The following is a 22,408-nucleotide window of genomic DNA, read 5'->3' as shown; positions in this document are numbered from 1 at the left end:
CTTTTAAGTTTTTGGTTATGGGATTTTTTTTCCCCTGTAGATCTGAAGTTTCAATTTTATAGTAGAAGCCAAGTAAAATATCCTGTGATAACTACTGTTTTCATTTTGTTCTATAGGAGTTTGATAAAGAAGTTAAAAGTTTTGTGTTTGTCCTGGAAGGCAGCAGCCAAACAAACAAAATTCAGTTACCAAAGGAGAATAAGCAAATCCGTAAGTAATATTTTTAATATTGAAACTTAACATTTTGTATGCAAACAGGCACATTAGTATGACTTCTACTGACATCTGTTTATGTAAGGTGATATAATTTTTTTTTTAATTTAGAAGGCAATTGTATGCTAGGCCTTTTAAAAAATATATTCTACCTCACCATCTTCTAGAAATCTAGTAGTATCTTAAAGAAGATTTAGAAGAGTACTTGGCAGCCATTAATTATGATGATAATAGCATTTATTGAGCACTTACTGTATGCCAGGAGCTTTGTAAACATTTAATACTTATGAACTCTTTTCATCCTCATAAAAGGTCTTTTACAAATTAACAAACTGAGCTTGGTTCCTCATCAGGGCTAAACGGAAATAAAATCAGGATTCCTAAATTACAAGAAATTAATTTGTGAGAAAAAATGTATCAGAAATAAGATATAAAGCATAATTTGGTGACATGTCAACTCATATGCTTATTACCTTTTAATATTAATCATAATTAAAATATATGTATGAATATGTGATTTAACAAAAACCCAAAGAATCTATTTCAATTCTTATTTACTTCAGAAATCAAGATCAGCATTTCAAAGCAGAAGAGACCCTGAGAGATAACCCAGATTTATCAGAAGCCCAGTTATGAACGGAGATAGGGTTACAATTCAGGGCTCTGCCACTAAATTAGACCTTGAGTAAACTGATTGATTTAAGGAATATGATTTATCAGAACGATTAACTAGAGTTTTCATCAACTATGTCCTATTTTTAAATAAAAATTTCAGGTGATTTAGCAAATATAAATAGTTGTTTTTTACTTCCATCATTTACTTATTCCTTCTTTCATTCATTAGAACACTTATCGAATACCTACCATGCATGAAGCTCTATAAAAAGACCTGTTGTTGATACCTGATTTAATTCAGTTTTCTAAACTTATATAGGTTCTGCGCTTTATGTACCATTTCAAGCTACTACATGCATATTTTAGATTTCCAAGACATAAACTAGCCATATAAGTTATAGGTGAAAGATGATTTATTTTAAAGTGGTTTGCCACTGTTTCTTTCTAAACTAAGAAAGAGACTGGAAAAAAAAGAAGAGATAACCATCATTAAAAATAATTTTTAATTTACTGCCACTTAAAGATTATGCTTTCCTAATAGTTTCTGCGTGTGTGTGTGTGTGTGTGTGTGTGTGTTTCTGTCTCTAATAGTAGGTTTTTGCATTTCCATATATATTTATACTTATAAATGAGGTGAACTAAGATGATCCAGGGAAACCTGTCTGACACTGTAGTTTCATCTTCTTACAAGAGGCACAGGACATCTTTTTAAGGATATTGGTTTTGTAAGACAGAAGGATACATTTGACTTTCAAGAACATGACTTTGTTCTAAGCCAATTGTTCCTTTGTTTTTTTCTTAACTTATAAAGCCCACCTGTATTTTCATTTAGTGTCCTCAGTATCAATGCACATGGTTACCTTATTAATAAAAATCAATCACTTTTAGTAACCTTTCTCACTTGATTCTGAGAAAGATTCCTCCTCTACTAAAGGCTGAATGATTAAATACAAACTCTGCTTTTCCATTTTTATCTGAAGTTTTTTTAAGAAACAAACCAAGTTTAATGTGTCATAATTACTTTTTTAAATGGAAAGATGATGGTTTTAATTGTAAAAAAACAGAAGAATCTTTTAATGTATTTCTTGTACAATGCCTTATAATTAAAAGTTAATCTGACTTTTCTATATCACATGTAGCACTGTAACGAATGAAGCAGTTTATATAGTCTGCCCTGCACTAATGCCTTTAAGGTTAATTATTTGGAATTTTTGATAAAAGAAATTTATAGCTATTTTTACTTGTGTAAAACGACCTTCTATGTGAAGTTTGTATGGTTAAATTTAAATTAAATGACATGCCTTGAATAGATAATTGGCTTTTAATTAACATTTCTAAATTTAATTACCATTATGTATTCCTATTTTAAGAGTAAACATCCACTTTATTTATGCAAACTTGACATTAGGTACCCTATTTGTGTTTCCGACTGTATTAGGTACTACTTAGAAAGAAAGTTTAGTAATGAAATTAAGTATGTTTAACTTTTCATTTTAAAAAATAAGATTTCTGATTTAACTTGTATTTGAGGATCTCAAACACATAAAGTAAAGGAAATTGTAATATTACTTATCAGACTGTGCACTTCTCTAGGGCAGGGATCTTCCTGAATCATCTTCTTTGTACCCTTAACTTAGTGCCTGGTCCATGGTTGGCATTCAATAAGTGTGTTAAATTTGCTGTACTATGAAGCTATGACAATTTGGGTCATAATTTTTCATTGTAACCAGCTGGCCTTGATAATGAGGCTTGAGTAAACCCTTCACCAGCTAAATAAATAAATCCCTGCTGCTCTTCCCTCTGGAGCACATTATATAGAGTTGCCCATATGAGAAGCAGCTCTGTCACACATAAACATATGTCATTTGGAGGTCTTCTTCAGAGCCTTCTGTTGGAGGCTCGTGTTTGAAACCATTGTTTTCTCTGCCTGTGGCATCTAAATCAAATGATGTGTCTCGGGGGAGTAGCATCCCTGAAGCCTGGCATTGTTCTGCATTTCAGGTGCTCTGGAGGATGAGGTCACCTTTATGAGGTTTCCCCAGGCCTCCTCGGGCCCCCACTTTAGTATCATTTTTATCTTGTCATGACTTCCTCTGTTTAAAACCCCTCAATGGTTTTGACCTGCCTCTATTTTCCTGAATCCAGTGGACAGTTCGCAGCCCTCATCTTACTTCACATATTAGCAGCCTTTGAGAAAGTTGACACCTCCTTCTTATACTTTCCTCACTCAGACCCAAGATGTCCGTACTCCTAGTTTTCTTCCCATTTCACTGTTCTTCTTTCTTAGCCTCCTTTTGTGGTTCTTCCTCTTTCCCCCACTTGAATTAATGTTGCAGCATCCCTGGACTCAGTCCTTGGCACTGTATCTACCCTTACTCCCTTGGTTATCAACTTCCAGCTCATGGACTTAAATGCCATCTCTGTCTTACTCTAGCTTACATTTACAGCTCAGACTTCTCTCCTAAACTCTAGTCTTCTTGAATATCATCTTACTTACTTGACATTTCTACACTTGGACAGCTGAAATATAATACGTCCAAAGCCTAACTTCTGGTCTTTACTCCTCAAAATTCCTCCTCCTGCAGGCTGCCCCATTTCTTCTGTTAGCAACTTATCTTTTCAGTTGCTTAGAAAAAAACCTTTTAAATCAGCTTTGATATTTCTTTCTCTTCATTCAGACTATCTGGAAGGTCTTGTTGGCACTATGTTTAAAATAGGTTGAGAGTCTGATCACTTGGTACCTCCAGTGCTACTGGTCAAAGCCACCATTATCTCATGCTTGGATTATTGTAGTAACCTAATTGGTCTCCCTGTTTCTGACCTGGCCTCTCTATTACAGTCTGGTGTCAAATTAGCAGCCAGAGTGATACTTTTAAATTGTAAGAAACATACAAGTAATGTTACTCCTCCACTAAAAATGTCCTATTTCTCTCAGATTAAAACCCAAAAACCTGTAGGACTCTGCAATATCTGGTGCCCTTCTTAATTCTGACCTATTTCCTATTACTCCTTTTCTTGTTTATGCTGTTGCAACCATACAGGTCCCATTGCTGTTTTGAAACATAGTCCAGTGCACTATCACCTTGGCACCCATGCACAGACTGTACCCTCTACCTAGAGCATTTTTCCCCAAGAATAGACATTCAGTAAATCTTTGTTGAATAAATGAATGAATGTACGAATGGTTTACCGTTGATTTTAGGATGACTTATATTCTTCACATGGTCTTTAAGACCCCACATAATTGAGTTCCTCTCTACTTTGCCAGACCCATCTCCCGCTGCATTTCCTCTTCTGTCTCTCCTACCAGCCCATTAAGCCCTTTTTAATTTTATCCAACCTACTCCATCCTTTTCCATAATAGGATGGAGTACTCCCTCTGCCAGCAACAGTTGTTCCTCTCTCCTACACCCATCTTGCTTGCCCAGTCAATTCCTGTGTATTCATCCCAGCTGAGTTTCAATGCTTGTCCTTCAAGAAAATCTTCACTAATCATCCTCTTCCCCTGCAAGGAACCAGGGTTATATGCTTTCATAGCACCCTGACATTCTTCATGGAGCTAGAATATAAATTCCAAAAGGGCAGAGACCATGTATGTCTCATCTACTGCAAAAACTTCAGCATTGAGTCTTGTATGTAGTAGGTGCTCAGTAATCTTTGTTGTATGATAGACCTAATTTAATCCATATAAATAATCCTATGAGTTGTAAATCTGAACTATTAACCCAGTTTTACAGATGAAAAGTAAAAGGGCCCACACAGGTTTTCTAATTTGCTCAAGGGATATGGAATAAGCCATAACGAACGGATAACTGATTCCTGTTTTGTTTGTTGAAGTGGGAAAAAAAAATAGGTAGTTTGTTTCTGACACACAACAGATTATAAAACTGTAAAAAGCTGCATATTTCAGGAAGAAACTAAATTTTTATGAATTTTATGTTCTTGATGGACATTTTTGACTAATAATTTCCACATTCAACAATACTTAGAGTGATTTTAAATATAATGTAGACATGAATAGTCAGTTTAAATATACTAAGCCACTGGAAAATAAATGTTACTATAGAATTTATTTAGCATCTGACACACAGGATCAGTCTGTGTCAAATGTTATTAAAGTACTTTTTTTTTGTCAGATCATCACCATATGGTATCGTCATATTTCTTTTAATCTTAGAAGTGAAGCCTTTTGGAAACTAGGGCTTCTATATGTGAGAAAGTTGAATTACAAAGCTTTCTTTTTTTGAGTGTAGAACTCTTTTATATCTAAAAATGCTCATATAAAAATGCCCTATATGTGTAACTCTTTGTGTTTGAAGAGAACAGTGCTGATTCAGTGAGATTTGTGACATAAATTAGGGACCTCTTTTAAAGACTGATTTCACTTATCCTGCTGTTCTCTCAGCTCTATTTACAGAGGCCATTTTTCCGTTACAGTGCAACGGAAAAATACTGTGGAGCCAATCAATGCAAGATGCAAGAGAGATTGATTGAGGATGGTTTATTTAAGTTGGCCTCATTTTGGTATCTCACTTTGCTTTTGTAGACCAGAGCTCTGGTGGCCTCACTGGCTTTTCACATAAATATGGTAAAATCAGATTTCTAGAGAATTTTCTAGGGTCAAAGCCTGTGATCTGTTATTTCTGCTACATTTCTTACACTACCGAGGGCCCTCTGGAACATACTAAGCAGAAGCTTAGTACTTTAAAGTAAAAGTTATCCCTGTATGTTTGATGAAAATGTTATGCATATTTTATCAAATATATCTATTGTTTAGAAAGTAAATTTGGGATAAAACGTAGGAACTGTGTAAGTTGTTCAGGAAGGTTGCAAAATGGAAATCATAAACCAGAAGTTCTTTATATAGACTATCCAAAAATGTGTTGTTACTTTAAAATCCCTTAATTTGTTAAGCCTACTATGTTGGAATAACATAACATAGCATGAGTTTTAGACCAGTTGCCTTTTTTTGTTTTTAATCCATGTGTTGGTCTGTACTATTGGCTTTGTAGGAGAGGTTCACAGATAAATTAAGACATCTCCATTTTCTACCCAAAGTCCCACAGCAGGAAAATATATTTGTAAGTTGCATGTTTTAGGAAATGTCATACTAAAAATATCTGTTAAGAGCACCATAATTGAGAGATCAAGCAAAAGTTCAAAACCTAAGAGGAAAGGCATTAAGTGAACAGGTCTGGAGAGGTAACATAAAATCAGTTGATTTTTTTAAAGCAGTTGTAGAATTCAGCTGTCAAAAGTACTATAGGGACTGGTTTCTCTGCAAACATTTTTAATCCAGATGAAGCTAGTAATAGGGAATAAAAGCTAGCAGTTCTCAGTGAACATTAAATTAATTAAATATATGTTAATTAACAAAAGGTATAAATGAAAATATGTTCCTCTATTCATCTCATTGTGGACACATTTAAAACCATATGAATTAGCTATGGCTCATCAAACCTTCAGTTGTAGTTGTCATAATTAGAATTGTTTTTCTTGATCTATTGTTTTTTATTAAGTTGTTTAGTACAGTTAAAACTGCCAGTGAATAAAAATAATTGCGACATGCTTTTATGGCTGCCTTGAAGGGAATTTATAGTTCAATTTTATATGTCTCTGTTGAATGCAGTTCTGTGTGTACATTCTCTTCCAACCTAATAAAAATAATAAATAAAAACTTATTATTTTTAAAATTTTAATAAAGATTTCACCAAGGCCACAGATGGGACTTTAAAAGACAACATTTGTTGTGAGTTTGATTTTATTTTCATCAATTTTTTTACTTTCGTAATGAGGTTGTAACTCATAGGTAGTGCTATTGCAGTTCTGTGTATTACTGAAATGCTAAAAGCTTCAGCTTGTTGATGGTGTGTGATTGTATTTGTTTATATGCACATATAAATGCTTTGAACATTTGAATGTGTATTTTCCCCTCTCATTCTAGTTGGATTGATCCAGAGGTTTCTTGTACTTCAGATTTACGTACCCCTGGGACAAGACTTCTCCACTGAATTGCTGTAAGATACACAGAACTTCTTTGAATGTTTTATGTGTGTTAGACATTTGATCAATTGAAGCAGTACCAACAATCATTAATTGCAAGTGGCAGTTTTTGCATTAAAGAGCAGTGACTTATATCAAGTCAGCATCAAGTAATTAAACTAATTTAATCATATTTCTTAGATATCATTATAGTCTGGCATTTCCCTAGGAAAAGAAAGCAAATTTCATCTGTTTAAGAAAATATCAAAGGATTATTATTTTGACAATAAATGACCTATAACTTGAAGAAATATATAATCCAAAAGTTTGAGATTTTTGGATTATATATTTGAATGAAGGGTGAATGAAGGGTGATGTTATGTTTTATACTGTCTGCTATTCAAAACTGTGGTTGGTCTAAAATTGATTGAAATATCTTATTTTAATAATATTTACTTTGTCTAGAAGTATTAGTCCTTCCTGTTTACATATAGACAGCTAGCAATATATTTGTTTTAAATGGAGATTGTTTAGCAAAAATGAAAATATACAACCTTTACTCAGTTGAGCTATCTATTGTGTGAGATGTTATTGAGAATGAAAATAACATTTGGTACACTTGCATAGAATTGAGTATTATTTAAGATTTTATTAATAAATTTATATATTTTAAATAAACCGTTATGTTTAAGGTATGCTATTTTCTCATTTTTCTTTGTAATTAATAGCTGTCCAAGGTCTGAGCTTAGGTTTTTATTTTCCATGCCAGAATAAATGATTTTTCTTATTAAGGAAGATGATTCTATACAGCTTTTACTAAGTAAAAGATGATTTTTTTTTCAGCAAAGCAATCAAACACACAATATTTATTAATCAAGTTCACCATCTTATATGGGATGTGTTAATGGCACCCCAAAACAATTACAACATGAAAGATCACTATCATAGGTCACCCTAACAAATAAATAACACTGAAACAGTTTGAAATATTGCAGGAATTAAAAAAATGTGATCTACAGACACAAAGTGACCACGTGCTGTTGTAAAAATGGCACTGATAGATTGCTTGACACAGGGTTGCTACAAACCTTCAACTTGTAACAAACATAATATCTGCAAAGTGCAATAAAGCAAAACTCAGTAAAACAAGGTATGCCTGTAGCTATGTAAGACATCTTTCCATTCTGGTCTAGGTAGTTCTGCATCACTCTTTTGGATGTTACACAATGTCAATCCATTGACCAAGCTGATCTATTTTCACACGTCATGTTTTCCACACTTATATTTCTTCACATTCTTCTTTTTGCTTGGAACAGGATTCTTCTTCTTATTATTATTATACTTTAAGTTCTGGTATATATGTGCAGAATGTGCAGGTTTGTTACATAGGTATACAGGTGCCATGGTGGTTTGCTGCACCCATCAATCCATCATCTACATTATTATTAGCATTTCTCCTAATGCTATCCCTCCCCTAGCCCCCCAACCCCTGATTGGCCCTGGTGTGTGATGTTCCCCTCCCTGTGTCCATGTTTTCTCATTCTTCACCTCTCACTTACGAGTGAGAACATGTGGTGTTTGGTTTCTGTTCCTATGTTAGTTTGCTGAGAGTGATGGTTTCCAGCTTCATCCATGTTCCTGCAAAGGACATGAACTCATCCTCTTTTACAGCTGCATAGTATTCCATGGTGTATATGTGCTACATTTTCTTTATCCAGTCTATCATTGATGGCATTTGGATTGGTTCCAAGTCTTTGCTATTGTGAACAGTCCCGCAATAAACATATGTGTGCATGTATCTTTATGGTGGAATGATTTATAATCCTTTGGGTATATACCCAGTAATGGAATTGCTGGGTCAAATGGTATTTCTGGTTCTAGATTCTTGAGGAATCGCCACATTATCTTCCCAGTGGTTTTATTTAGACTCTCACCAACAGGGTAAAAGCGTTCCTATTTCTCCACATCCTCTCCAGCATCTGTTTCCTGACTTTTTAATGATTGCCATTCTAACTGGTGTGAGATGATATCTCATTGTGGTTTTGATTTGCATTTTTCTCATGACCAGTGATGATGAGCTTTTTTTCACATATTTGTTGGCCACATAAATGTCTTCTTTTGAGAAGTATCTGTTCATATCCTTTGCCCAGTTTTTGATGGAGTTGGTTTTTTTTTTATTGTAAATTGGTTTAAGTTCCTGGTAGATTCTGGATATTAGCCCTTTGTCAGATGGATAGATTGCGAAAATTTTCTCCCATTCTGTAGGTTGCCTGTTCACTCTGATGATAATTTGTTTTGCCGTGCAGAAGCTTTTTAGTTTAATTAGATCCCATTTGTCAATTTCGGCTTTTGTTGCCATTGCTTTTGGTGTTTTAGTCATGAAGTCTTTACCCATGCCTATGTCCTGAATGGTATTGCCTAGGTTTTCTTCTAGGGTTTGTATGGTTTTAGGTTTTACGTTTAAGTCTTTAATCCATCTTGAGTTAATTTTTGTATAAGGTGTAAGGAAGGGGTCCAGTTTCAGTATTCTGCATGTGGCTATCCAGTTTTCCCAGCACCATTTATTAAATAAGGAATCCTTTCCCCATTGCTTGTTTTTGTCAGGTTTGTCAAAGATCAGCTGGTTGTGGATGTGTAGCATTATTTCTGAGACCTCTGTTCTGTTCCATTGGTCTATATATCTGTTTTGGTACCAGCACCATGCTGTTTTGGTACCAGCACCATGCTGTTTTGGTTACTGTAGCCTTGTGGTATAGTTAGAAGTTAGATAGCATGATGCCGCCAGCTTTATTCTTTTTGCTTAGGATTGTCTTGGCTATATGGGCTTTTTTTTGGTTCCACATGAAATTTAAAGTAGTTTTTTCCAATTCTGTGAAGAAAGTCATTGGTAGCTTGATGGGGATGACATTGAATCTATAAATTACCTTGGGCAGTATGGCCATTTTCACAATATTGATTCTTCCTATCCATGAGAATGGAATTTTTTCCATTTGTTTGTGTCCTCTCTTATTTCCTTGAGCAATGGTTTGTAGTTCTCCTTGAAGAGGTCCTTCACATCCCTTGTAAGTTGTATTCCGAGGTATTTTGTTCTCTTTGTAGCTGTTATGAATGGGAGTTCACTCATGATTTGGCTCTCTGTTTGTCTGTTACTGGTGTATAGGAGTGCTTATGATTTTTGCACATTGATTTTGTATCCTGAGACTTTGCTGAAGTTGGTTATCAGCTTAAGTTTTTGGACTGAGATGATAGGGTTTTCTAAATATGCAATCATGTCATCTGCAAGCAGAGACAATTTTACTTCCTCTCTCCGTATTTGAATACCCTTTATTTCTTTCTCTTGCCTGGTTTCTGTGGCCAGAACTACCAATACTGTGTTGAGTAAGAGTGATGAGAGGGCATCCTTGTCTTGTGCCAGTTTTCAAAGGGAATGATTCCAGTTTTTGGCCATTCGGTATTATATTGGCTATGGGTTTGTCATAAATAGCTCTTATTATTTTGAGATACATTCCACCAATACCTAGTTTATTGAGAGCTTTTAGCATGAAGGGGTGTTGAATTGTATCGAAGGCCTTTTCTGCATCTGTTGAGATCATGAGGTGTTTGTCATTGGTTCTATTTATGTGATGGATTGTGTTGATTGATTTGCCTCTGTTGAACCAGCCTTGCATCCCAGGGATGAAGCCGACTTGATTGCGGTGGATAAGCTTTTTGCATCAATGTTCATCAGGGATATTGGCCTGAAATTTTCTTTTTTTGTTTTGTCTCTGTCAGATTTTGGTATCAGGCTGATGCTGGCCTCATAAAATGAGTTAGGGAGGAGTCCCTTTTTTTCTATTGTTTGGAATAGTTTCAGAAGAACTCATACCAGCTCCTCTTTATACCTCTGGTAGAATTTGACTGTGAATCTCTCTGGTCCTGGGCTTTCTTTGGTTGGTAGGGTATTAATTACTTCCTCAATTTCAGGACTTGTTATTAGTCTACTCAGGGATTCAACTTCTTCCTGGTTTAGTCTTGGAAGGTTGTATGTGTCCAGGAATTTATTCATTTCTTCTAGATTTTCTAGTTTTTTGTTTTTTGTGTTTTTTTTGCATAGAGGTGTTTATAGTATTCTCTGATGGTAGTTTGTATTTCTGTGGGATCAGTGGTAAAATCCCCTTTATCATTTTTTATTGTGTTTGTTTGATTCTTCTGTCTTTTCTTCTTTATTAGTCTGACTAGTGATCTGTCTATTTTGTTAATCTTTTCAAAAAACCAGCTCCTGGAGTCATTGATATTTTGAAGGGTTCTTCATCTCTCTATCTCCTTCAGTTCTGCTCTGATCTTAGTTATTTCTTGCCTTCTGCTAGCTTTTGAATTTGTTCGCTCACACTTCTCTAGTTCTTTTAATTGTGATCTTAGGGTGTCAATTTTAGATCTTTCCCACTTTCTGATGTGGGCATTGAGTGCTGTAAATTTAATTCTAAACACTGCTTTAGCTGTGTTTCAGAGATTCTGGTGTGTTGTGTCTTTGTTCTCATTGGTTTCAAAGAGCTTATTTATTTCTGTCTTGATTTTGTTATTTATCCAGTAGTCATTCAAGAGCAGGTTGTTCAGTTTCCATGTAGTTGTGTGGTTTTGAGTGAGTTTCTTAATCCTGAATTCTAATTTGATTGCACTGTGGTCTGAGAGACTGTGTTATGATTTCCATTCTTTTGCATTTGCTGAGGAATGTTTTACTTCCTATTATGTGGTCAATTTTAGAATAAGTGCAATGTGGTGCTGAGAAGAATGTATATTCTGTTGATTTGGAGTGGAGAGTTCTGTAGATGTCTATTAGGTCTGCTTGGACCAGAGTTGAGTTCAAGTCCTAAATATCCTTGTTAATTTTCTGTCTCATTGATCTGTCTAATATTGACAGTAGGGTGTTAAAGTCTCCCACTATTATTGTGTGGAGTCTAAGTCTCTTTGTTGGTCTCTAAGAACTTGCTTTATGAATCTGGGTGCTCCTGTATTAGGTGCATATATATTTAGGATAGTTAGCTCTTCTTGTTGCGTTGATCCCTTCACCATTATGTAATGTCCTTCTTTGTCTTTTTTGATCTTTGATGGTTTAAAGTCTGTTTTATCAGAGACTAGGATTGCAACCCCTGCTTTTTTTTCTTTCCATTTGCTTGGTAAATATTCCTCCATCCCTTTATTTTGAGCCTATGTGTGTCTTTACATGTTAGATGGGTCTGCTGAATACAGCACACTGATGGTTCTTGACTCTTTATCCAATTTGCCAGTCTGTGTCTTAATTGGGGGCATTTAGCTTGTTTACAGTTAAGGTTAATATTGTTATGTGTGAATTTGATCCTGTCATTATAATGCTAGCTGGTTATTTTGCTCGTTAGGTGATGCAATTTCTTCATAGTGTCAATGATCTTTATAATTTGGTACGTTTTTGCAGTGGCTGGTTCCAGTTTTTCCTTTCCATATTTAATGTTTCCTCAAGGAGCTCTTGTAAGGCAGGCCTTGTGGTGGCAACATCTCTCAGCATTTGCTTGTCTGTAGAGAATTTTATTTCCCCTTTGCTTATGAAGCTTAGTTTGACTGGATATGAAATTCTGGGTTGAAAAGTCTTAAGAATGTTAAATATTGGCCCCCATTCTCTTCTGGCTTGTAGAGTTTCTGCAGAGAGATCCATTGTTAGTCTGATGGGCTTCCCTTTGTGGGTAATCTAACCTTTCTCTCTGGCTGCCCTTAACATTTTTTCCTTCATTTCAGCCTTGGAGAATCTGACAATTATGTGTCTTGGGATTGCTCTTCTGGAGGAGTATCTTTGTGGCGTTCTCTGTATTTCCTGAATTTGAATGTTGGCCTGTCTTGCTAGGTTGGGGAAGTTCTCCTGGATAATATCCTGAAGAGTGTTTTCCAACTTGATTCCATTCTCCCCATCACTTTCAGGTACACCAATCAAACATAGGTTTGGGCTTTTCACATAGTCTCATGTTTTTGGAGGCTCTTTTCATTCGTTTTCATTCTTTTTTCTCTAATCTTGTCTTCATACTTTATTTCCTTAAGTTGATCTTCAATCTCTGATATCCTTTCTTTTGCTTGAACGATTTGGCTCTTAATAGTTGTATACAGTTCACGAAGTTCTTGTGCTGTGTTTTTCAGTTCCGTCAGGTCATTTATGTTCTTCTCTAAATGGGTTATTCTAGATAGCAATTCCTCTAACCTTTTTTCAAGGTTCTTAGCTTCCTTGCATTGGGTTAGAAACATGCTCCTTTAGCTCGAAGGAATTTGTTATTACCCACCTTCTCAAGCCTACTTCTGTCAATTCATCAAACTCTTTCTCCATCCAGTTTTATTCCCTTGCTGGCAAGGAGTTGTGATCCTTTGGAGGAGAAGAGGCATTCTGGTTTTTGGAATTTTCAGCCTTTTGCGCTTGTTGGTGACCTTCAGATGGGGTTTTTGTGTGGACATCCTTTTTGTTGATGTTGATGCTATTCCTTTCTGTTTGTTAGTTTTTATTCTAACAGTCAGACCCCTCTGCTGCATGTCTGCTGGAGTTTGCTGGTGGTCCACTTCAGACCCTGTTTGCCTGGGTATCACCAGTGGAGGCTGCAGAACAGCAAAGATTGCTGCCTGTTCCTTCCTCTGGGAGCTTCATCCCAGAGGGGCACTTGCCAGATGCCAGCTGGAGCTCTCCTGTATGAGCATCTGTTGACCCCTGCTGGGAGGTGTCTCCTAGTCAGGAGGTACAGGGGTCAGGGACCCACTTGAGGAGGCAGTCTGTCCCTTAGCAGAGCTCGAGCGCAGTGCTGGGAGAGCCACTGCTCTCATCAGAGCCAGCAGGTAGGAACGTTTAAGTCTGCTGAAGCTGTGCCCACAGCCGTCCCTTCCCCCAGGTGCTCCATCCCAGGAGGATGGGAGTTTTATCTGTAAGTGCCTGACTGGGGCTGCTGCCTTTCTTTTGGAGATGCCCTGCCTGGAGAGGAGGAATCTAGAGAGGCAGTCCGGCTTCAGAAGCTTTGCCCAGCGGCAGTGGTCTCTGCCCAGTTCGAATTTCCAGGTGGCTTTGTTTTCACTGTGAGGGGAAACCACCTACTCAAGCCTCACTAATGGTGGACACCCCTTCTCCCACCAAGCTCGAGTGTCCCAGATTGACTTTAGACTGCTGTGCTGGCAGCGAGAATTTCGAGCCAGTGGATCTTAGCTTGCTGGGCTCTATGGGGGTGGGATCCGCTGAGCCAGACCACTTGGCTCCCTGGCTTCAGTCCCCTTTCCCGGGGAGTGAATGGTTGTGTCTCACTGGCGTTCCAGGTGCCACTGGGGTATGAAAAAAACTCTGCAGCTATCTCGGTGTTTGCCCAAATGGCTGCCCAGTTTTGTGCCTGAAACCTAGGGCCCTGGTGGTGTAGGCACCCAAGGAAATCTGGTCTGCAGGTTGCAAAGACCATGAGAAAAGTGTAAAAAATCTGGGCTGGAATGCTTCATTTCTCATGGCACAGTCCCTCACAGCTTCCCTTGGCTAGGGGAAGGAGTTCCCCAAACCCTTGTGCTTCCCGGGTGAGGCGACACCCTACCCTGCTTTGGCTCACCCTCCGTGGACTACACCCTTTGTACAACCAGTCTCAATGAGATGAGCCGGGTACCTCAGTTGGAAATGTAGAAGTTACCTGCCTTCTGGGTTGATCTCGCTGGGAGCTGTAGACCGGAGCTGTTCCTATTCAGCCATATTGCCAGCCACCTCATAAAAGATGATTTTATACTACTTTTACTAAGTAAGTTTGGTGCAAACTAAGAAGAAAGAAGAACTTTGTTAATAAAGTGAGAGTAACATAAATTTGAGGTTATTCATTTAGTTTATATGAATTTGGATATTAATGATTTGTTTATATGTTGTTAACATATGAATTTTAGCTATCAATATACAATCTTCTCGGGTGATAAAAGATAGATGGAACAATTTATGCCTTTGTTTTATTCAACCTTAAATCTCAGTAGACTTTTTACTGAGATCTTCTTTCATCATCTGCCATGGTCACTAGGTTTCTTTAAAATAGCTCTTAGAGTAACAGGAACAAAGCATTGTTTGATGCACTCACATATCGCTTTCTGGTTCTACAGAAAAAGCATTTTCAAGACTCCAAAGGCATGCTAAAGGTAGAGGGGATCACACAAAGCTTTATTTTCAGTGTAGGCAAAAGTGGTTCCTGCCAAATGGAAGAAGGTAAATTATGTTTTATTTTTAAGCTCCTTAACAACCCATAGAATCCCATATAGGCGCACTTATTCTTCTTATCTCCCTATCAGAAGCAGTAGTGAGGGTGCTGGTAGTTGGCCTTTTGATCAAAGTTGTACAAGACACTTGGCTGAACCTTAGAACAGAATCTTTTGCCAATGAGCCCTCTTTTTCTATGCAAAATCAAGCTTCGTTTGTGCCCCAAACTCTAGAGCTTATTACTTTAGCCAAGGCAATATACTGTCTTAACTAATTTAAAAAAAAAAAAACTTGAAGCTTTAATTGTTGAGAAATCAATGAGTATCTTAGGTTTAACTTAGTCCTAGCCAGAGAGCAGTTGATATCTAAGTAAACCTGATGACGTCTTTGTTACCCTATTACTGATGCTCTTGACCTATTTAAGGAAAGGAAAACATTTCGAGGGGTGTTGGGGATGATGACTAGTTTTTAAATTCAGTTGACTATAGAAATAGATTCCCTTGTTTTCATATCTGCATGGAAAAACATTTCGATTTTCCAAATGGTTTCAGTTTTATAGTTTTAACAAACTAAATGTCTTATGGATTAAAGATCAAAATTATTAAATAACATGGGGAAGACATTCTCTCTCCTGACCTTGGGGATTTATCAGATTGTGAGAAAATATACTAACTCTGTATTTGAATTTGTTGCTTATAGACAATCAAAATATAGTGCTGTTTTAGGAAGTAATGACAGCGATCATGTTTTTACAAGAAGGAAAGTGGAATAACAAGTATGGATTGTCTTTCTGTGCATTGCTGCACTGTTTTTCCCCCCCTTAAATGAAAGGGCTTTCTTTCAGCACCCTCAGTGTTTTACTGTGTTTCTGGCAGCGTAGCTCTAGGCTATTTTAAATAATACATTTCTCTAACAAGCTTGGAAAGTCACATAACAGAAAGGTATCTGGCTTCTAAAATTTTTCATTGTCAGAATGGGAGAGGCATTTTGTTTCATAAAGATACGTTTATACATCAAGAAGTCTTCATAAGTGAAGTCTTGCCAGCTGGTTTACAAATTTAGTCATCATTTCCTCAGCATCTCTCTATGTCTCCCATGCCTGCTGGATGAGTATGCATATGGGATAGTTGGGGCTTGAGAACCAGCAACAGTTCTGCTTGAGGAATTACTCGTTCATTCAGTCGATAGGTAATTGAATTCCTCTTATTTTCAGGCATTGTGTTAGGCATGGGGGATTTGATATACCTCGAATTTGTATACTTCTCCCCACACTTGCTACTGTCCTCCTAGTCCCAAACCACCATCACATTTGTCTGCTGTATTCTTAGAGCTTCCCAGTGAACTTCCAGCTTCTTCTCTTGTCCTCTTTCATTCTAGTCTCCAGACTGAAGTAGAGTGGTCTTTCTAAAAACCAGCTGAAGTTCCCATTGAACTGAGGATAAACTCCCAACTCACAATACTCCTGGGTGTTCTGGTCTCACCTCTCCCTTCTCATCTCATAGCACTCACTCTGCTGGAAGCTCACAGTTTGGCTGCCAGCCTGCTTCTTTCCTTCCTCACGTACCAGGTGAAGTCCCGTGCACAGTGGTTTCTGTTCCCATCTCTTTGCCTGACTAACTCCTCCTCTTCAGCCTCCTCATCTCAGCTTAAGTGTCCCTTCTTCAGAAAGCCCTTTTATGATTTTCCCCCAACTAAATGAGGTTCATCTCTTCTGCCTTTTCTAGCACCCCTTTCTTTTCCTTCATTACAACTGTAACAGTTTATAATTATTATATGGTTATTTAATTATCTGTCTTTTTGAGTGGACTTCAAGTTTCATGAAGACATGGAGGCTGTTCTATTCAGCTTGATATCCCAGCACCCAACACAAGGCATGACACATAATAGGCTCTGAAATACGGACATACGGGCAGAAGGATGGGTAGACTAATGAATGAAGGGAGAAGCAGCACCCAGTCTCTGTCCTCAGAGGTTACTCTGTGAATGAAAGATCTATTTAAAAGGAAATTTAAATACATATTGATGAATGTTATGATGACATAAGAGCAAGACCTGTGGGGAACATATGAAGTGTTATGGGGAAGTAAGATTATAGGCTGGGAACTGGACAGATCTGTAGGCAAATTCTGCTTTATCTCTGTGGGACTTTGGTCAAATTACTTAACCTGCCTCACCCTATAGGGTGAGAGTAATAATACCTCACAGGTCTGTCATAAGCACTAAATGAGAAAACTAACGTAAAGTAATAATAATGGCTAACATTAAACACTTATGACATATCAGCATTATTCTAAGCACTTTAATTGTTTTAGCTTAATTACTCCTCAGAATTAGCCTGGGTGGAAGGCATAATTATTACCTCTGTTTTATTATTTGAGGGAACTGAAACCTAGAAAGGATAAGGAACTTGCCAGCTACTAACTCTTAGAGCCAAAATTCAAACATGTAGTCTAAATCTAGAACCTATGCTCTGTACCCCCTTGCCAGGCTGCCTTACTTGTAAATATTGTTATTTTTCTATTTGACTATACATATATGTGTAAGTAGTAGATATATAGTAAATGTTTTATTTGAATTTTAGTATAAGTTGAAAGAGCTAAGCCTTTTATGTCTTCTCAAGGGGCTTCTCATACGACAATTTTGTCCGTAGAGTTTCAGGAAGGAAAGGTCTTTCTTTCATGCTGAGATATTTCTATCTTTATCTTTATAAGAGCTAAATGCCTGCGAATTAAAGGAAGGACTTTACTCAAATCTTTATTTTATTTGCATTTTGCATCCCAAAGGTGATGAATTCATTTTAGACTTTTTAAAATGAAAACTAGGAAACAACTTTACCTCTTCTTTATTGATTTCTCTTTTTTTCTTTAAGATCAAAAATTATATTATTCAGGATCATACGCCTGTGGATAAGGTTGTTTCAGATCTTCATGACCTGACCAGCCATTATCTAAGCACATTACATTTTGCATGTGGAGCAAAGGGAGTGTTTATTGTACTAACACATAGTATGGTGAGCAGTGAAGTAATGGAATTCTCTCATTTTCAGGGTCGAGGTGTCAACCCACAAAAGACTTCCTTGCTTTTTACAAAAATCATCTTGACTTGCTTATTTCATATTAGTGGCAGTTTTCTTTTCCAAAATATTTTAGTGTAACTGTGTCTAACAGTTTCACTTGAAGGTAAAACAACAGGTTTTAAAATTTATTTTATTTTTGGTGCTTTCCAAACTGTATCTTCAAGGCACTGGGAGGCCCGTGGCTTCCCTGTGTGGTTTGCTAGGTGTTTCAGAGCCTGGGGGCAGACATCTGGTGCACAGGAGGAACACTATGAACCTGAGCTCTTAGAAAACAACCAACCACATCTTTAAATAGAAATTCATTTTCCTCTATTTGATGCTGCCAATCACACTAAATGATTTGGGGATATTACATTTTTGACAGGAATTGTATTCATTTTCTGAATATTGTTGAGCTGCATTAATTCCTTTTTCTATCCTGATTTTGTCATTATCTCAATGAATTTTGAGAGACATTTTGTGCTGTTGTGCCTCTAGTGAATTGATGTTATTTTTCTCATTTTCATGCAGTTCAGTAAGTGCTTTTTCAATAAATGGGTTGAAAACCCTGAGACCCTGTGGTGTGCATCATGTGCTGTTTGGAGAGGTTAGAATTCTTAGCCCTTGGGTCGTGGAGAATATTATTGCTGTGTACAAGCTTTCACGTGTTGACCCCTTAGCTGTTTGAAGTATTACTTGCATTTGGAATCTGATAAAGGTTGAAAGCAAAAGTTAAATTCTTTAAAAAAGAAAAAAAAACCCTAAAAGTGTACCTTGTCCTTAGAAATTTTAACTGATCCTTTGTGATCCTTGCATGGCAGTATCCTGAATTTGAAATTGTATCTGAATGGAGTTTAATGATTTTAACGTGGAATTCAATATAGAATTTATGATGCTCATTCCAGAGTTTTTATCTTTTCCTTTTGCTGTGCTTCCTAGTTGTGTGGCTTTGGACTCAGCACTTTAATCTGGTGTTTCCATTTCCTCACAGTAAATGGTAATGTGAACTCTTTTATTTTAATGGCCGGAGTTAATTGAAGACATTGGTCTTTTTCTAAGAATTTTAGGGAGTTTAGGTCCGTGTAGACCTCAAAGTTTCCTTTTTCATTTCTATAATATGGAAAATTGGACATCCTTCCAAACAAAGCTTTAGCCTCAAGCTAATTTAATGAAAGTTACTCTTACGTTACTTTTTCCGTACTGCTACTAGTGAGCCAGACAAAGATGTCGGAAAATAAATCTAATAGAAGTTTCAGAGTCTTCTACCCTATTGAATTTTGCTCCTACCTTTCCTTCTTCAGTGACATTGGAGACAGTAGGCTCCTTTGAAACTTTAAACTAAGTAAAGTGAATATGGCCTCACAGCTGCAGACCTGATCTTTTCATATGTCATTGGTCTTCTTCAGCCTCTTTAAAGCCACTGGAGTTGAGAGAATACCTAAATTTGATATCTTTAGGTCACAATGACATTAGTGAGAGCTTTTGAGATTGTATCCATTTAACTACGCACAACTCTTTCTGTGGAAAATTTGCTTTCTTATCTTTTTGGTCATTCAGTGCCTTCCTTTAAAGAAAATAGTGATTGCTTTGTAGCATTTTAAGTTATTTGTAAAAGAGATATTAACCAAATGCAAAGAATTATTATGTTATCCAGTGAAATATTTTATGTCACCAAGGGAATACATCTCTAAACTATGCATTGAGAACTAGACAACAATGGCCAGTAGTAGCTCTTTTTTAAACTGGAAGTATTGTACACTAAAGTGGCAATAACATTTCATTAATATTTTGAACACATCTCATGGCTAATTTCAATTTCTATTTTTTCTTTTTAAAATCATCAGTATTTAAATCTCATTATTTTAATTATGTCAAATTAAATGTACTTGCATAATCAGTATATTTTGTTACATGCATTAGTAAAGAGAGCACTTTAAGATACTTTGCATTCTGACTTTCTTAATATATTAAATTTGCATGCCTTAAAATAGGTTTTATGTGGAAGTTTTTGATAACATATGTGGTAAGTATATAAATCAGATGCATATCCTTTATCTATTAAACATATGTTTATGAAAAGTTTTTTTTTCCTGTTTCTTAGTTTGGTTCATTTTGCTTTTCTAAATTATTTTTACAATACTCTTTAAACAAACTAGATGTATGTTCAAAGCTAAAAGAAAAGAAAAGAAAAAATGCACATATACAAATATTTGGAAGTGTTTTTACTATGTAAAACAAAATAATAAAAGGCCATACATTTGTTAAGCCACTGTGCAGTTAAATGTTTGTCATATCAATTTTCAGGGCACAAGTCAGGGTCCTGTGATGGGTCAGATTATAGACTTGGGAGTTACTGGCTCTACCACTTATTAGCATGGTGACCTGGGGTAAATTCCTGAACATCTTTGTATGTCAAAGCCTCATCTGTACAATGGGGGTGATATTTATATGTGTTTTTTGGGTAGTTAAGAGGGTTAAATTCAATAATGCCAAATTCTAAGTGCACAGTATATTTTAATTTATAATTTTTGTATTCTTTCAATATAGATAAGAGTACATTGCTATTTAATTTTTAAATTGTTCTTCTGAAACATTTTGAGACAAACTGGGCATGTCTGCTTTCCTTGTGAAATTTTCATGCTACTTGTCCCTAAAGACAGATGGAAAAGCAGCTTTTTCTTGGCAGCCTGCTTGACTATTGACTTATGCAAGTTCTCTATTTGGAAAGAAATGGTTGGCATAAACATGAAGAAAAAAGTGATTGCTATTGTTTTGGTATGGATGCTAGTTATTTATTTAAAAGACAACTGCAAGAAGTCCTGGCATCAGAGTCCTGGTATGAAGGGAGTTACAGGTGACCAGACCAAGTGTAGAACCATAGATAGAAATGTTCAACTGTGAAGAAGCAGGACCTAGGAAAAATAGATAAACGGTAGACTTCCAGTGACTTAATGCATAATAAATGGGGCTTTCCCATTTTCCACTGCCCCTGTTTGCCTTCACTAACAGTGATGATTGAAGACAATTCATAGCAAATCACAGATCCTCCAAATGCACTCCCTTTTTTGATATGGCAATGCCAGGTAGATATGTTTCTTCGATGCCATGATATGTAGCTCACTTTTTTTCCTTTGGTCAAGAGAAATGTCTCCCTGGTTTAGTTCTTCTTCCCTTTCACTGTATTTCATTTTTATTCTGGTAGTTAATTAAATTTATTGTTAGCAATTCAAGTATATCATGGCATCTTATGAAGTCATTTGGCTTTAATAAGTTGGCTAGTTGTAAATACAAGAAGAATCCCCCTTTGGGAAGGACTGGTATCTCTAAGGTTCCTGATTTCTGTATTTTTTTTTCCTCATAAATTGTGAAGTTTCTGATTTGGATGTAAAAATATCTCAGATTCTTTGGATTCATAGAAATGACTGATAGAATGGCATACATGTAGTAAATTACAAATATCTTATAATAGCACTTATACATGTCTGTTATGGCATTTATTACATAATGGTCTTATTATCTAGACATCTCAGCAACCAACTCTCCACCTCCAAATAGACCATGAGATCTTGAGGGGCCAGAGCACTTAGATCCCAATGAAGCTGCTATTGAACTTCCCATTTCTAAGGCCCATTTGTAAAAGACATTGCCCAGATATTATAATAGACATCAGTAGAGTTCATTGGACTTTAGACTGGTTATAGTATAGTACCTATCATGGTAGTACATGATCAGTAAATGTTAATTTCCTTCTTTTAGTAGTTTTCTAATTCTTTGCATTATTAGACTTCCCTTATTTTGGCTTCAGTTTGTTCTGTGGTATACTTCTTTTGGGAGACAGAATGAAGATATGGGTGGCCTAAAATTGGTAAGGTAGTAATACTCACATTTAGAATTTCCACTCATAGAAAAGGAGTTTTGGAGCTAGCTGGAGTTAGATAATTAAAAATCATCCAATCCATTGCTTTTTAGACACTTCTGAATCCCCTCTGTTACTTCAAACAAAACAATTCATCCTCCCTTTTTTTAATCTTATGTGCATTTAGGGATGAAAATGTTTATATGTTTTATGTAAACAGGATGCCATTGCTCCCTCATAAGGTTGAAATCCACTGATATGGTTCAACCTTCTTTTTAAAATTGGGTAATAATACATAGTCAAATAAAGCTGATATTGCAATTTTCAACCACATTTAAATTCCATGTTTTAAGCTACTCTAACGTTTGTTTTTACTTTTTAAATGATCAGTATTTGAACTTTAAGTTTTAGATTTTGATCTTAGCCTGGGTCTGTGGGAAAAAAAGCAGGATTTCCTGCAGCCCAAGCTTCTTTATCCAGTTGCCCCACAAAGTTGGTG

At 36.3% G+C, this 22,408-nt stretch overlaps 1 protein-coding gene across 5 annotated transcripts in view; it reads left to right on the top strand.

Moving 5' to 3' along the window:
- CFAP20DC (CFAP20 domain containing) overlaps positions 1-22,408 on the top strand; it is a 304,088-nt gene that overhangs the window by 3,537 nt on the left and 278,143 nt on the right. For 4 of the 5 annotated variants that reach the window (XM_065540859.2, XM_065540858.2, XM_045385967.3 and 1 more), the window contains exons 3-4: positions 117-210; positions 6,773-6,845. In XM_065540859.2, the coding sequence (XP_065396931.1) occupies positions 117-210; positions 6,773-6,845 (167 nt within the window). The remainder of the gene's footprint in view (positions 1-116; positions 211-6,772; positions 6,846-22,408) is intronic. The other variant, XM_074032604.1, reaches the window with a different exon arrangement.

This window comes from Macaca fascicularis, chromosome 2 (genome assembly GCF_037993035.2).
Source record: "Macaca fascicularis isolate 582-1 chromosome 2, T2T-MFA8v1.1".
In the NCBI taxonomy this organism is placed as follows: Eukaryota; Metazoa; Chordata; class Mammalia; order Primates; family Cercopithecidae; genus Macaca; species Macaca fascicularis.
This window is presented reverse-complemented; position numbering and strand designations above follow the sequence as displayed.